The sequence below is a fragment of the Mustela erminea genome, chromosome 7 (genome assembly GCF_009829155.1).
Source record: "Mustela erminea isolate mMusErm1 chromosome 7, mMusErm1.Pri, whole genome shotgun sequence".
In the NCBI taxonomy this organism is placed as follows: Eukaryota; Metazoa; Chordata; class Mammalia; order Carnivora; family Mustelidae; genus Mustela; species Mustela erminea.
The window spans coordinates 51868513-51884751 of record NC_045620.1 but is presented as its reverse complement, the minus strand read 5'-3'; the positions used below and the strand labels follow the sequence as shown (position 1 = coordinate 51884751).

Sequence of the window (16239 nt, the reverse complement as noted above, 5' to 3'; positions counted from 1 at the left end):
CATGGCCATTTGGCTTGAGTGTGGTCGGGTGCCTCTAGACAGGAAAGTTAGAACATAATTTCTAGAGTTCTTTGCCAACACCTGATCTTTCTCCCTTTAGTCTCAGGATTCAGCAATGCTCTCTATGAGCCAGAATGAATAAAAGGAGGTAGTGCTCATGGTTGTCTGTTTCTACAGTAAGAATAGGTAACATTTACTTCTCCCAATAGTATGGAACTAGCTAGGATGAGAAAGACCAAAGGAAGGGAGGCTCTGTTTTATCATCTGGAAAGATGGGAAAAACAGACCTAGTCTGACTGCACCAACTTCCAGAGAAGGCCTCTCAAATGGGGGATCCTTACTTTCCTTCCCCACTCTGGCTTCATCATGAAGCTTGAGGTGAAAGATGATGAATCTAAGCTCTCTCTGAACTTGAACTCTAAAAGGTAAATTAAGGGCAGCTGGGTGGCTCAGTCGATTAAGTATCCAACTCTTGATTTTCACTCAGGTCATGATCTCAGGGTCATGAGATCATCGGATTCTCTCTCTCCCTCTCCCTCTGCCACTCTCCACCCCAGTTCTTGCATGAGGGCACTCTCTTACTGTGCACTCTCTCTCTCAAAAATAAAATAAAATAGTAAAATAAAATAATAAAAAGTGAATTAGACCTGGCTGCCACCCAGTGGGATTTTACAAAGCTACACATGATACGTGCTACAGCCTAAAGATATTCTGAGATTTAAAAGGGCCAAAGGAGGGGCATCTGGGTGTTTCAGTGAGTTAAGCCTCTGCCTCTGGCTCAGGTCATGATCTCAGAGTCCTGAAATCAAGCCCCACATCAGGCTCTCTACTCAGCAGGGAGCCTGCTTCCCTCTCTCTCTCTGCCTGCCTCTCTGACTACTTGTGATCTCTGTCTGTCAAATAAATAAATTAAATCTTTTTAAAAAGGGGGGGGGGCAAAGGGGCTGGAGAGGGGAGGAGCTTCTTTAGGGAATCAGTGATAGTGGCATTGCATACACATGTAACAGAAAGAGCATCCTAAGAAGCAACACACCACAGAACATTTATTCTTAAAAAATAAATGTGGCAAAAGAAATACAGGAAAGGAAACATTCATGAAATCCAAGTTGCTTTCAAACATAAATTTTAAAAGACCAAAAAGACTCATCTATCTTTAAAACATTGCTTATAGATATTGAATAATTATTTAAACATGGTCCCACGATATTTCAGAAGGGAAGGGAAAGTATGGTTTTCTTTCTTACTTATGAGTTCCAATGTATACAGCCTATCAAATGATGCTTAAAATAATACAAAAGTATTCCCTAACAAGAAAATCTGAAATGTCCAAAGCCAAGTTTAAGGTAAAGATACTTTAATTCATTCATGTCTGTATGGGCTCTTTGCTATTTTTAAAGACATCTGATTCTCTGGAGGTTAAATAAATTTATATTTTCAAATTCAGAGTAAGAACATCAGACCTCACCTACTAATCTACACAGTATATTGAACCAAATTTCAAAATGAGGTCCAGAAGTATATATGCTTTTTGAACTTTAAATCCTCCCCCTCAAGTTCTATAAAAGAGATGTAAAATTTTATATGAAATTAACTGGTTCAAGTGCCTTTAAGGAATGGTTCCCATCTAGAGTAAAATGGGATTTTCCCTAAGCCATCCCTTTGTCTTCTTAAAGCAAGTGGCATTGCGTTGTATCCTAACACTGGAAGAAGAAAGTCCAACTGAGAGTTCTGGTCTTAGACAACTTCTGTCTTGTGGAAAATGCCATGAGGGATGAACACATTGCCCAGCCTTTGACAGTGGGTCCTGTGGGCCTCTTCAGGCTCCTACCTTTCCTGGCTGGAGCCCCTTCAGCCTGGAGGAGTCTGAGCATCCTAGGGCACTATTGCCCTGGTGAGCTTTCTTGGTCCCCTGCCGAGCAGAGCTGGAGAGATCAATAGCCACATCTTCCAAGCCATTCTCAGGGCGGGCTTCAACTGAGCCTCTCTGGGATCCTGCCAGTCTTGGGCTAGAACCTTCCTGGAGGTGGTCTGAGTCCCAGAGTCCTGTCAGCTTTTCTTCATTCCCCGGTTTCCTTATCATCCCTGTGGATTTCTTATGCATCCCTTCCCAAAAAAGAAAAGAGAAAAAATAAAAAATAGATATCTCCAAATTCAGCAATTTTGTAAGTCTCTTCCTGGTCATTGTTCTCAAAATTCCATTAGAAGTGCCCTCATCAGTGCCCATCTCTGGGGTCACTAAGGATGCCAAGTTACCTACTAACGGGGTTAACACCTAACCCCATTAGGTGTTAAAATCTGATGTCTGCCTGTGGGGTGCAGCCAGCAACGGTATTAAAATGATTTTCTCTTAATTTAATTGTTGCCAATGATTTGAAATCAAGAGAAGGCACATCAAAAGCCAGACTTCCAGCTTTTCTGAAAGTAAGATGTCTGGCAGCACTGAGCCCACTTTCTTGTGGCCACAGCTCTGCAGATACCAGTAAGTACCACTACCCTGCACCTGATCTGCTTGTAGAAGTTCAGAGGGGTGGATTTGGTTCCCAGCCCAAAATTCTCTCTGGTTCTTCAGTCTTTGAGGGCAAAGTCTAGGCCATATTTACAATTGTTATCTCTAGTCTCACCACAGCAAATGACCGAATGACCCTAGGGGCTAAATGAGTGCTAAACAACCCCCCCCACCACACACACACCCCTAATTCTAATCTCCTACCCTACCCCAGGGGCTATCTTGTGATTCATTCCTCCCAGGTGTGATCCCATTAGTTTCTGGTACAGAAAACACCCAGAATGCCCAGTCCCAAAGCTTGGACCTCTCTTGAGCAGACTGTTCTGTCTATGAGACAGAAAAAAGCAAGTTGTTAATGGCAGAACTAGGACTCAGACCCCAAACCTTCTTGTATGTAGGGGGTTAATCACCTACAGATTTCTCTGCTTAGAACTATCCTCATTCCTATTATCATGAGCTCTACATTGTATGGTTTCCAAACCTTGTAATAGCACTCAACAGTTTGAAAATATATTTCACAAATTACAAGTATACCATTCCACTTTTAGAACCAAGAACTGATGTGACCTTTCCACACACTGCCTACACAGTTTTGATGAAAAATAATTCTACTGACCATAGTTTCAATCTTGGAATTAATTAAAATCAATGTGATATTCTAGGCCCCAAACTGAGTAAATGGATGTTGACTGGCTTGGCAAATGGCTGCCCTTCAGGGAACCCTGGCCCCTCCCCCAGCATTTCTGGCCTTCTTGCTGGCTGCAGGGCCCTCTTCCTTACCCAAGAGCCAGGGTGCACAGGAACCAACCAGGCCACCCTCGGTGGAATTGAGGACGGAGTCCGGCAGTGGGATGCAGTGTCGCACCATGGCCCCATAAAGGCCGTACTCAGCCATCACGCTGCTACCACCCCAACGCTTCTCCCGCTTCCGCCACTTGGCCCTCCGATTTTGAAACCAGACCTGATGTGAGGCAAGACAGGAAGCAGAAGAGCATACAGGAGGAGACACAGTAAAGAGGATGCTCTTAAGTGTCCCTTACCAGGGAGTCCTAAAAACAGCCAACTAGTGGTTCAAATCCCAGACCTTAAGGAGCTGTGCCTACTATTCACTCAAAACTCACAGGGACTCATCATTGTGTGGATAATATGCAATCAGTTTCCACTAAGGTTTTCCAGAGAGCCAGGAATGACAAAAATAAAATCAAAGTATTATTTCCCTTGTCGTGTAAAAAAGTGGACTATTATGTTTCCTGATTTTTCTCATTGGTTGGAAAGAGTTCACAGTAGCAATGGTCCCTTTTAATGTACGGTTGTTGGTTTGTTGGTGAAATTTGTCCTGGAAAATATTATCTTAATAAAGAAACAATAAGGAATATTGATTGGCTGTTTAAAAAAAAAAAAAAGAGTTAGTGACATATCTTCTGACCTGGGGAAGTGTCCAAAATGTGTTGTCAAGCAAAGAGGCTAAGAAGTATAACAATGTCTTTTTGTATAAACAAAGAAAAAAATTCCATGTGTGTAAATATACATATATCTATAGGTATACACATGTAAACATATTCAGGGCCAAATATATATGACATAGATGGTGTGCCAAAAGGTTGCAATGGGCTATTTATGTTGGTTTCTCTCAGGGAATGATAGTCAAAGAGATGATAGATAAATAGAGTTATAGATAGATATAACTGTATATGTAGTTTTTAGTTGCAGCATACATTATTGTGTAATTTTAAGGAATAAATTAATAAAAGAAAAAAGACATTTGGATTACAGGTGCTGTCTTTTTGGAATAAACATACAGAATGGCTCTAGCATTGTGGTACCTGCAGCTAAGTGAGCCTCGGTTTGTGTGTCAAGGGAAACGTGTGGGGTTGTTTAGAGGTGCCTGTGTGTATGTGAAAAAAGCATGTTCTCTGTGATGTCTTTGGGAAAGAGAAAGGGGACCCCAGACACCTGTATTCGGTCTTCTGGAAGCTCAGTTTTCATGGCCAGCATTTCCCGGGCATACACATCAGGGTAGTGGGCCTCACTGAATGCCTTCTCCAGTTCTTCCAGCTGGTGGGCAGTGAAAACAGTCCTGTAAGGAGACCCAAAGCACATGTAAGTGCATGTCCACAGGAGGCTGCCAGGCTTCCCAGATGTACAAGACCCAGGCCTGCCTTTCCACACCTTAAAAGGCCACCTCATGATAACTGGATATCCCACCTCTAAATGATTGGCCTCTGGAAAGTCCAGAAGTTCTTTAACATATTTTTTCCTCCTCGATGAATTCTATCAACTCATTCTAAGATCTATTTTAAAGGGCCACAAAATTGTCTTTAAAATGCTACAAAGATTATCCTGCAGCCTCCTGTGAATAGCAGAATTATGTTCCCAAATGGCTATTATGTGTCAATCAAGAGGCCACAGGGCCTGTCATAATGCAGCACCATAGATTCCCAGATTCTGTGTCCTAAGTAAAGGGCCAGGGAAGACAGCCTGGTTATATACCTGTGCCGCCTCTTCTTCCTCTTGCCAGGAGTAGGGGACAGTTTCAGGCCACACCTGTCTTCAGATGGGCTATCCTCATCTGTTAGCACAGGAGAAAGAGAAGATTTTAAAGGTGAGCACATTACCTTTTATTGAAAAAAAAAAAACCCTGTTTTTAAAGGTGAGCCTATTTTTCAGAGCACTTTGGTGGCACAGTCAGTCAAGTCTCCCACTCTTGGCTTCAGCTCAGGTAATGATCTCAGGGTTATGAAACTGAGCCCCAAGTTAGGCTCCATGCTCAGCATGGAATCTGCTTGAGATTCTCTCTCCCTCTCCATCTCCCACTTATGCATGCAATCTCTCAAATAAACAAATAAATCTTTTTTTAAAAAGTGAGCATATTTTTCTTTTTTTTTAATTTAAAAAATGTTGTTTACTAATTTGACAGACAGAGGTCACAAGTAGGCAGAGAGGCAGGCACAGAGAGAGGGGGGAAGCAGGCTCCCTGCTGAGCAGTAAGCCTGATGTGGGGCTCGATCCCAGTACCCTGGGATCATGACCTGAGCCGAAGGCAGAGGCTTAACCCACTGAGCCACCCAGGTGCCCCAGAAAAAAGTGAGCATATTTTTCACTTTCTCTGGATTCTAATATGAAGATTGAAGTTATGATTCTGCTGAGGAATGTTAACATTTATTAATACACACTAGCATTGTTAGCACTTACTATATTCCAGGCACTCTCCTTAGCACTCATTAGCATGCATTATCACAGTTATTCTTCATAAAATAAAAGAACTTCAGGAGAGCTGCTAGTATTGTCCTATTTTTACAGATGAAGAAGCTGAGGTGCAGAGAGGTGAAGTAACTTTCCCAAGATCACAAAGATTGTACATGGTGAAGTATTGTATGAAGACTGTGTGAAGCTACTTGGCTGTTAATGGCACTCTCTACCACCACTTAGCTCCCAACTCCCAAATTCATTCACTTCTTTCCACCGCCAACCCCTCCTTTTAACCAATACATCAAAATTTCTCTAACCAGGGGTGGGGGCCGAGGTTTGACACTAGAAGCCTTGTCAGAACTGCACTCACTCCCTGCCTTGCTGTACCAATTCCGAATCTCTGGAAGTGGGATCCAGGAAACTCTTTCTTGACAAAATCTAGTCATATTTTGTCTTTCATTTTACCAGTGCTCAGAAAGAAAAAAACTCCTCCTATGAAGGTGGTTTCTGAATTTTTTAGTGAAATTACTAATATAATGGTTTGTTTTATTTTACAGAAAGACCTATTAATACAGTTTTTTTTTTAAGCAGAATGAAAGTTTGCTTGCCTGCTGATCTGTCATGCTTAGTTTTATTATTTTGTTACTTTTATTATCAGTGGAGACTCAATGTACTCTTTTGCCTTGGCTGCCTGGATGCTCAGCTCTAGGCTCTACACAGTTTCTCTCAGTCCACGTTTTCTAATATAATTCTCTGTTTTCTTCCACCCACACCCCAGACCTCTCAATTTTTTTCTTTTTGCCTCCTTCTCTTTCCCCATATTCCGCCTCAACTTCTTTGAGGAAATAACTGGGCTCGGAACAAATTGCTGAGCATAGCGCAACGAAATTGGCGAGTTTAGTCCTTTCTCACGTGTGGGAAGGAGGGAAGGCAGCACAAAGTGAAAAAGGCGGTACCTAGATTCCCTTTTCAGCACCCCAGAAGGCGGACAGTTCCAGGCCTGCAGGCCGCGTGCTATTCAATCTTTAATCCAGCAAACCTTTGAGCGCACGCAGGGTACTGGGTTCTGTGCAGGTGATGAACAAGCACGCCCGGGCCTCACTGACCTATGCCGTTCGTAGAGGCCGAGACTCGCGTCGGGCGCTGAGGAAAAACCCTCAGAAGACCGCTGCTTGGTTGCCGAGACCCCCAGGGTAGGTCGAGAACCGGGTGTTGGTGATATCCGCTGTGCTGCGGGACTAGATCCCGGAGAAGAGGCAGGGATTTAGGGAGAGGCAAGGGTCAGGGATCGAGGCTGAGAGAATACGCCTCCTCCGACGGGACCACTGCCTGGGGTCCCGACTTCCCTTAAATCCGGAATGCTGGGAATAGGGGCTCAGTGAGGTTATGGTGAATTACCCCTGCACTGCCCTAAGCCGGAGGAAAGAGGGGCAAAACCCGGATGGGCTGGCCTGATTACCGGACGTCGAGACGCTCTCGCTGCTCTTCTGGCTGCTGAAGTGGGGAGCCGGACCACCTGGGGCTTGCTGGACAGCGGACTCAGGCGCTCCTGGTGGAAGAAACGGCACGTCGGCTAGGAGCAGGCAGGGCGCCCGAGCAGCCACAGGAGGCTGCGCGCCGAAACCACAGAGAAGGCCGAGCCCCAGTGGGAGGGCCCCGCGCGCCAGGCAGGAGCTCCCGACACCCGGACCCGTGCAGGATGCGGCCGGGGAGGTCTCGCAACCAGATCCTGGCCCGGAGTCGGAAGGCGCAGGCACCTCAGCCTCCAGGCCCAGCAGGTCTGTGATGGCGAAGCTGCGGGGGCGCGGAACACTAGGTGAGCCGCCAGGCACCAGCGCCCTGCTCCTGGAGCGCCCGTCGGAAAGTGCGTCCTGGTAGATCATTGCTTCTCAGTGGGAGAGACTTGACCTTCGCTAGGTCCCGTTTGCTGAGTGGGCACAGCTCAGAGGACGCTTTATACTGCTGGACACCCCGTCGGGCACGGAAGGCCAGGAGGGTCCAATCAGTGGGTCGCGGACACGTCATCGCCCCGGACCCCGCGATATGGGGACGCCACAAGTTTCCCTCCCCTCGGTCGCCGCCCTCCCAGCTGCAATCCCCTCAATCACCTCCGTCTCTCTCCTCTCCAGCTGTCCTCCTGCCCATTCCCCAGCCAACCCTCTCCCCGCCCCCATTCTCAGGGAGAGGAAAGTAAGAAAGGGACGACCCCCCTATCTGCCGGTTCCTCTAAAAGCCACATATTCCAGGCCCCGGTGTGGTCTTCCTTTTCCTTCCAGATTCTCTAGATGGAGGTCCTGCTCACAGCTGCCCCCAAAGCCTCCTCCCAAGACCTAGGTCCTCTGGGCACCTGGTTGACTCAGTCAGAGGAACATGAGACTCTGACTCTCGGGTTATGAGTTTGAGTTCTCACCTGGTGTGTAGAGATTACTTTTAAATAAGTAAAACTTTTAAAAATATTTTTTTAAAAAGACCTAAGACCTCATTCCCAGCCATACTACCACCAATATGACACACGCCAGCCTTCCAACTCCACCGCCAGGACCTTCCCCAAAAATCTTCAAGGGAAGGGAGTGGGAAACATTTATTTAATCCACTCGCACTCCATCTCCAGCCGAAGTTACTCCCTGCTCGATAAATGGCTTTAGCCTGTGTTAAACTCACAGGAGCTAGGGGAAGTAGTAGAGAGTGACAGATGTAAAGTGAACCAGGGAAGAGTGCTCAGTTTAGTAAACAAAAGTACTGGAGGTCCAGTGAAATTTGAATTTAGATAAGCAGTGAATATTTTTTTAGTGTAAGAATGTACCAGTATTTTATCTGGGAACTCTTAATTGGGTGGGAGATAAATTGGAACATAAGACCTGTGAGAGGCACCCCTATTCAAGGAGGCAAATAAATTACACTCAGATTTTACCATCATTCAAAGAAAACCTGATTTTCCTGTGGAGCTCCCTGATTTGTTAAAGTTGGCGCCAAATTACATGAGTAAACCACTCTGGGCTCACACACAGAAAATTTGAGTCCTCCAAACTCAAATTGTTCAAAACCTTGAGACCACCCTTTCTAAATCCTGGAAACAGAATCTTTTCATTGTCTCCACTCAGCACCCATGCACCCACCCCACCCCCAGGGCCGGGCAGTCTGAGATCACCTAGTGAGAGAGGTTAAAAACTCTGGGTCCCACCGGAGTGGTTCCCTGCCCCAGAGAGAGGAGCTCAAGCCCTGAAAAGTGGGTCTCTGGCTTGCTGCACCTTCGAGTGGGTCCTCTGTTAAACATGCAGATTAAAGGAGGAGCTTCCGATAAAGATAATTACAACAGGCTGAGCATTAACTTTCCATTATTAAAGGAAGACCCAAATCTCCTCCCCTCCTCCTCCCCCTCCCCCTCCTCCCCCGCAAGCTGTTCCTGGTATTAGCAAAACAATAACTTTCCTTTAGGATAATTGTCTTTTGAATCGCTGGGGGTCAGGGGCGGCTTTGGACCCCAGCATCAATTTCCGCCCTGCCAGGAATTTAAAGGAAGCTGTTGTTGGTACAGGACCAAGTCAACATGCTCTAGCTCTTTGCTCCGCAGAATAGTCGTTTGTTATTAATAAATTGAGGCTGCAGTTTAGGAAGACACCTAAAGATCCACACGTTTTGAGACCGAGTCCGGGGTAGACAGGAGGGACCATCCGCCCCAAGGTGGCTCAACCGGGGTCACTCTCAAGGGGAGGGTGTAAGAGGTGGCTCCCCGTTTGGTACAGAAACTCTCTCGGACGCTCGCGCCACGCCTGCAGCCTGGAGAGCTAATAATGTCCCCTTGCCTCTGCTAGGGTCTTGAAGTCTCCCTTCCCAAATCTCTGCCCTGGGAGGTAGATGATTACTCAAAGGACAGGCCTCAAGTGGATGGCCTGGAACACAGAGGTACTAAAAGGCGGGGCGGGAGGAGCCCAACTTCGGTCACCCCACACAGTGACCTCCTCACAGAGCCAAGAGCACACTGGTTAGCAACCCCTTCGGAAGGCCACTTTTGCAGATGAGAAAAACTGAGGCTTATTAACCCAGTACATGGACACGGATAGAAAATCCGAGAAAGCAAAGCTGAAAAAAAGTGGAAGAAGGAGCAGAGATTGCAGCTCTAAAGGCTCTTTGCGATTCCTGCACAGGAGCGTCCCAAAAGCCTCCTTCCGCTCCAACTGCAGGAAGAGGCCCTCTGGACCAAGTTGGGGAGCTAGATGAAGCCGGGGTGTCTTCCTTTTTGCAGAGTGGCTGCCATGGGAGCGCAGAACCTGAGGACATCTACAGTGTCTCCTCCCCAGGGAGAAGCACCTTCCCTAACCCCTTGCAGCTCTAACCCACCTCCCCACTGCTGCAGACTATCAGTTTGCTACAGCAACTCTGCCGGGTCGCTCAGAGAACGCGAACGCAGCCACAAGAGACTGACGAAGCCCCTGGCTCTACTTCTACTTCTGGTGCGGAGGGCGTTTCCACTCGTTTAGGAAAATGCGGAAGGAGAGTGTGACCTGGTGCCATCCTGAGCCCACCCACATTTCGCGAGTCCCCTGGCGCTGGGGCAGATGCGGAGTCTATGGATGGGCGCAAGAGTTTGAGGAAATTTTCCGCGCCCTGGCTGGGTGGAGAGTAGTGTCCTCCTAGCCCTCTCCCTCCACAAACAAATCTGCGGCCAGGGGACGAGCCCTCTGGAGCATCCCCAACGTGGTTCACCCCCGGAGTCGTTTTGGAACCCTAAATCCGTTAAGGGGTCCGGATCTGTCTTCATCAACCAGGATTATCCGGGATTGAACTAATCAGTAAACGTTTCTCCGCTCATTATTTTCCAAGAAAGGTTTCCATCCCCTCTCTGTGGCCAACCACGAATGTGTGCTCCACTTAACCTGACCTCCCATGCGTTCCTGCTCTGCCCAGCTCCAGGCTGACAGAACCGGGTGTGAGTGGCTCAACTGAGTTGCGTCTGAGGCGTATAGGAGCCGCCCCTGGCCAGGCTGGCAGCATTAAAATAATAGGAATGGGATGGATAGGGGTGAATAAAACAGATCTCCATGTGAATGCACAAACAAGCCCTATGACTCTGTTCCTCTTCTGATTTTCTTCCTGCCTCTCTGGCTACTCTTCTTGGTTGTTTTGTGGCCCCTCACCCTCACCCCTCAAAGGCTGCCTAGACACTGTTCTGCCCTCTCCACCATTTCAAGCCCTGACCATTCTGCCTTGCAGACTTGCCCAACCTCAGGTGCCAAACCACCCACGTCTTAGCCTGGGGACTTTCTCTGGTCTCCAGAGGCTACTTTGCCCACTAACCAGAGATGCCAAGGATTAAAATGCCCTGAGAAGCCCCAGACCACCTGTGCCAGGTCTAGGGTGGAATAACTCAGGCATACATTCTATTCTGCTTCCCAGAGGTCTCCAGCAGGGTGTGCCCCAGTTACTCGTTAATTATCATATCCAAATTGCTTTCTTCCTAGGTGCTGTAGGTGCCCAGGCTCCCATTCTTGGGCTCTGGCACCTCCCTCCAGCTGCTATGAATGTAGGCTACTAACTACATTGCCCATAATGAGAATTTACCCCTGCTGACAAAAGCCTTTAATCTACAACACCCCCGTCCCCACATCCAGAATGTTTAACTGACTTATATTAGACTTGATACAATGCTACCCTTTGCCTCCAGAGGAACAATTCTTCTGGATTGATCTCCTAACATTGGACCAGTGGTTCCCAAAATGGGATCCCCAGACAAGCAGGACCAGTATCACGTGGGAACTAGGTAGAAAGACAAGCTCTGGACCCCACCCAGACTTACTGAATGGAAATTAGGGGTGGGACCCAGATATCTGTGTTCACAAGCTCTCCAGGGGATTCCACTGCCCCTTCAAGTTTGAGGATCAGGGTCTCCTAGCAATATTTCATGACCCATGTGTCCTTCTTTGTTTAACAAATGTGGTCTGGGCATACAAACCTCTCCCCATGCTCTGAGGAGCTATGGGGAATGCTCAAATTCAAGGGTAGGATAACAGTTAACAGCCAGATGTGAACTTTGGGAACCAGTAAATCAGGGGCACCAAAAAAGGAAGAGAAAAACTTTTATTTAAAACTCATGTGTATTTAAAAAAAAAACATGTTATGGGATGCCTGGGTGGCTCAGTAGGTTAAGCCACTGCCTTTGGCTCAGGTCATGATCCCAGGGTCCTGGGATGGAGTCCCACATCAGGCTCCTTGCTCGGCAGGGAGCCTGCTTCTCTTTCTGCCTCTACCTGCCACTCTGCCTGCTTGTGCTCTTGTGCTCTTGTGCTCTCTCTCTCTCTCTCTCTCTCTGACAAATAAATAAATAAATAAATAAATAAAATCTTTTAAAAAATGTTAGTAAAACTAATAGCTTCCATTGGTGGAGGACTGGCTGTGTGCTGGGTGCTGTGCTAAGTGTTTTACGTGTATCAATTCATTTAATACATGCAAAAACCCTAATGAGGGAATTCTTCATATTATCCCCATTTTGTGAATGAGAAAACCAAGACACAGAGCTATAACTAGTCTGGCAGGCAGTGAGGATCTACTGTCATCCTTGAAGGAACAAAGTCATGATGGAGAGAATGACAATGTTCCTCAAACTTGTCTGTGGTTAGGGATTGTTTTGGATTTTGATTTCTATGGACTTGAGGCCTGTAAAAGATTTAATCTTGCACATATCCTATTGCCATCAATTGATGGTACTGTGGGCTTGAGGCAGATTTCTGTGAGAAGTTCCTGTGCCATGGTTGTTCTTTTCTCCTTAGTTTCTGGGATAGTAGGGAAATCCCCAGTAGGAATGCACTCTGGGTTAACACTCTGGCCCCAAGGAATGCGCTTCCTTTCCTCTTTCTGGGACCCTGTGTCTGTCTCTCTCCTCCTTCCTCTTCCCTACCCCTCTCTTGCTTAGCCCTTCCCTCAATTTAGCTCATCAAAAGGCTCACAGCCACCTTCCTTAATTTCAAATGAAGCCAAATGAACTGCAAGACTCTGAGTTGGGATCCCAGGGAAGAGAGAAGACATGACAGAAGGTGAGCATGGAAGGAAGAGACACTGGCATGGGCGAGGAATGGAGTGAGAAGTTAATGGCACAGATCACGTCAACAAAAATATCATGGGAAGGGGACACTAAGGGCAGGCAAGAGCTGTTGATGAGCTTCATTTCCAGCATTAAACAAGCATTGGGTCATCTACTGGTGGAGAAAGCTATCTGGCAGCAAATGACAATGTGCTTGTAACGGATTTGTAATAGAGGTGAATATGTGGTCACCATCCCCGCCACAACCTAGGCTGATGCTCTGGGGGAAGGTAAGAACAGTTCTGCCAGGGAGGGGTGACTGCAGTTTCCACCAGCTTGATGGGGCCTCTCCTAGGACACAGACACTTCTCATTGGAAGGAAGTCTTCCCTCCTACCACAAGTGCTTAGCTCTGCCAGCTCTCTTAGAGTTATGCCACATTTGTAATTACTCATGTCCTTTACTGCACTTTTCCTATACCCTTACCAGATGCTATAGCTGGCACTGTCTGAGGGCGGCCCACCAACCCCCCAGGTCACCTGCAGCATCTGTGGACAGTTCCCAAACACACCAACAGCATCTTAACCTCAGCACCTGCAACTCTGCCTGATGATGTTCTCAGGCCCCAGGAGTACAGTGGCCAGGCCTGGGATCCAGGGAGGCAATGGCCCCAGCAACAACCCTCTAAGGGTGACTGGGAATTGGTGTGTAATACAAAAGCATCCTTGTCAAATGGGGCAACAAAACTGGAGCTTTTTTCACAGTCACTCCAAAGGCCACATCAGGATTGAGCCTGGCAAACTCCACTCATTATCAGGCTTCTCTGTGTCCTCCCCCTCTCCTCTACCATAGATGACTTATTTTACCTTCCAGATGAACCATTTCATCCAGTCCCTGTATCAGGGTCCAATCTGGGGACCTAAATCTGAATAGTGGAGAGCTCCACAAAAGCAGAGTTGGGCAGGCCGACAGGACTGTGTGCTGGGCACCTAGCACATGGCTGGCACAGAGTGACTACTTCCAGAAGGTCTGCAGAGTGGAAGATTCCATGGCTGTGATACATATGAACCATGCATCTGCTGCCAAAACCAGCTCCTCACCGTCTACTCAGCACTCTTTCTCAAGAATCCCCTCCCCCAAATGCTTAAGGCCTGGTCCAAGGAAGATGGGCTAAAAGCATACCTCTGTGGCAACCTTGGCACTTAAGACAGAAAGGAGCCTAACCTTGGAACTCATAGCCTAGTCCTGGGACTAGTCATCCTGCCTCTTCCCACAGACCTGTTGTGTTCACTGCTGGAGACCAACGTTTAGAAATGTGTGGCACCAAGCTGCCCAGACACTCTGCAGCTGTATTTTCATCTGTGCTAGGTTTTTGCCTGTGAGGCCAAAGGAAGTGGCATTAGAGGCTGGGGTGTGTAAGGGACTTGTGGTGACCCAGGCCTGGTGCAGGATGGGGTTGGAGCAAGCCATCTGTGCTCTGTCAGCCTGGACAAAAGATGGCAACATGTCTGTCCGATTGTTGTATCTTACTTGTTCTAGCTCACTTCCCCCAAACACGCTAATTAAACCAGACATCCTCAAGTCAACTAGAGAAAACCTCATTAAAGAGGGGAGGAGAAAGCAAAAACAGGAGGAGGTATGACAGTGAAAACCTACCCCCACCCTGCAGACTCGGGCTGCCAATATGTTTTAAATTAGCCTTTACTGAACACAACAAAGATGCCTCTATTCAATGTGCAGCTCCCCAGAGAGAGAGAAAGTTGTAAACACTGAGACATTTTATTCTTCATACCACATTATAGCCAAGGCTTTCGTCTGCAAAGGGGGAAAGTATTTGGAGGTGGTTTGTGCTCTTGGTCCTCTCATGCTTGGAGGGACTTTCATTGCATGCTCCTCACACACTGGAAGCTCACTGATGATTCCCCAGACTGGGGTCTCCTGTATTTCTTTCTTTCTTTTTTTTTTTTTTTCAGATTTTATATACTTATTTGATGAGAGAAAGGCAGAGAGTGTAGGAACATAAGCAGAGGGAGTGGGAAAGGGAAAGCAGGTGAGGAGCTCAATCCCAGGACCCTTGGATCATGACCTGAGCTGAAGGCAGACACTTAACGACCGAGACACCCAGGCACCCCATGTATTTCATTTGTTCTGGATATTAACAGATTTTATCTTTTTAAATATTGCCACTCCTCCATTCCTTCTAGGCTGTCCTTTTTGAATTCCAGTTATTTTTTGGCTGAGCTTTCTCACTCTTTCTTCCATGACTCTTAAGCCTCTCTTTCATATTTTCTGTCCTCCAATCATTTTGCTACAGCTCTAACTTGATATTCCCTAATCTCTCTTCGATTGTGCCTAACTGCTTTATAAACAGTCCATTGTGTTTTAAGTTTAAGACTGTATTTATTCATTTCTGTCTGATTTAAACCCATTCATTTTAGAGTTGCCATCAGTGCTTGGTATCTGAAGCACTTAAAGGTCAAATTCTGTCATTTGTTCTTTCTGCTAATGTTTAAAATAGTTTTGCTTATTTTTATCAAGACTTTGGGTTTCTTTTTAAAAGCAGTTTTAGATTCACAGAGAAATTGAGCAGAAATACACAGATTTCCCATATACCTCCTGCCCCCATACATGTACAGCCTCCCCAACTATCAACACCCCCCCCATTCAATGAGCCTACATCAACAAATTATTATCATCCAAAGTTCATAGTTTACAGTTGGTTCACTCTTCATGTTGTATGTACTATGGGTTTGGACAAATGTATAATGACATGTATCCACCATTAAAGTGTCATATAGAGTATTTTTTACTGCCCTAAGAATCCTCTAGGCTCCACCTGTTCATCCCTCCCTCCCTTCAAATCCTGGCAACCACTGATTTTACTGTTTCCATAGTTTTTCCTTTTCCAGAATATCATATAGTTGGAATTGTATGCTATGTAGCCCCTTTAAATTGGCTTCATTCACTTAGTAATATGCACTTAAATTTCTTGCATGTCTTTTCATGGTTTGATAGTTCATTTCTTTTTTGTGCTGAATAATATTCCATTGTCTGGAGGTACCATAGTTTACCTATGGAGGTACCATTCACTTCCTAAATGATATCTTAGTTGCATCCAAGTTTTAGCAATTATGAATAAAGCTGCTATAAACATCTGTGCAGGTTTTTGTATAGACATAACTTTTCAATTCCCTTGCATAAATATTAACAAGCGCAATTGCTGGATCTTACGATAAAAGTATTTTTACTTTTCTAAGAGACCACCAAACTGTCATCCAAAGTGATTGAACCATTTTACTGTCCCGGTAACAATGAATGGCAGGTCCTATGGCTCCACATCCTCCCCAGTATTTGGTGTTGTCATAGTACTGGATTTTGACCATTTTAACAGCTATGTAGTGATATCTCACTGTTGATTTAATCTGTATTGCCTTGATGACATACGATGTCATATGAACTTTTCACATGCTTATTTTCCATCTATATATCTTCTTTGGTAAGGTATCTGTCTTTGGCCTTTTTCCTAATCA

The 16239-nt window shown here is 46.1% G+C and overlaps 1 protein-coding gene across 1 annotated transcript; it reads right to left on the bottom strand.

Moving 5' to 3' along the window:
- Nucleotides 1-1816: 1816 nt before the first annotated feature.
- Nucleotides 1817-7600, bottom strand: VSX1 (visual system homeobox 1). Its single transcript, XM_032351612.1, has 5 exons — nt 7155-7600; nt 4997-5075; nt 4460-4583; nt 3287-3467; nt 1817-2103 (listed from the first exon to the last, which is right to left on the bottom strand). The coding sequence occupies exons 1-5, from the start codon at nt 7576-7578 to the stop codon at nt 1817-1819; spliced, it is 1095 nt and encodes a 364-aa protein (XP_032207503.1). The 5' UTR covers nt 7579-7600.
- Nucleotides 7601-16239: the final 8639 nt, after the last annotated feature.

Bases quoted from the DNA above. Each gene is read 5' to 3' on its own strand.
- VSX1 (XM_032351612.1), bottom strand. From the start codon at position 7,578: ATGATCTACCAGGACGCACTTTCCGACGGGCGCTCCAGGAGCAGGGCG. The intron at 5,076-7,154 runs GTAATCAGGCCA...CTGTGCTAACAG, and splicing joins CGAGAGCGTCTCGACGTCCG to ATGAGGATAGCCCATCTGAA. The intron at 4,584-4,996 runs GTATATAACCAG...GTCTCCTTACAG, and splicing joins AGGAAGAAGAGGCGGCACAG to GACTGTTTTCACTGCCCACC.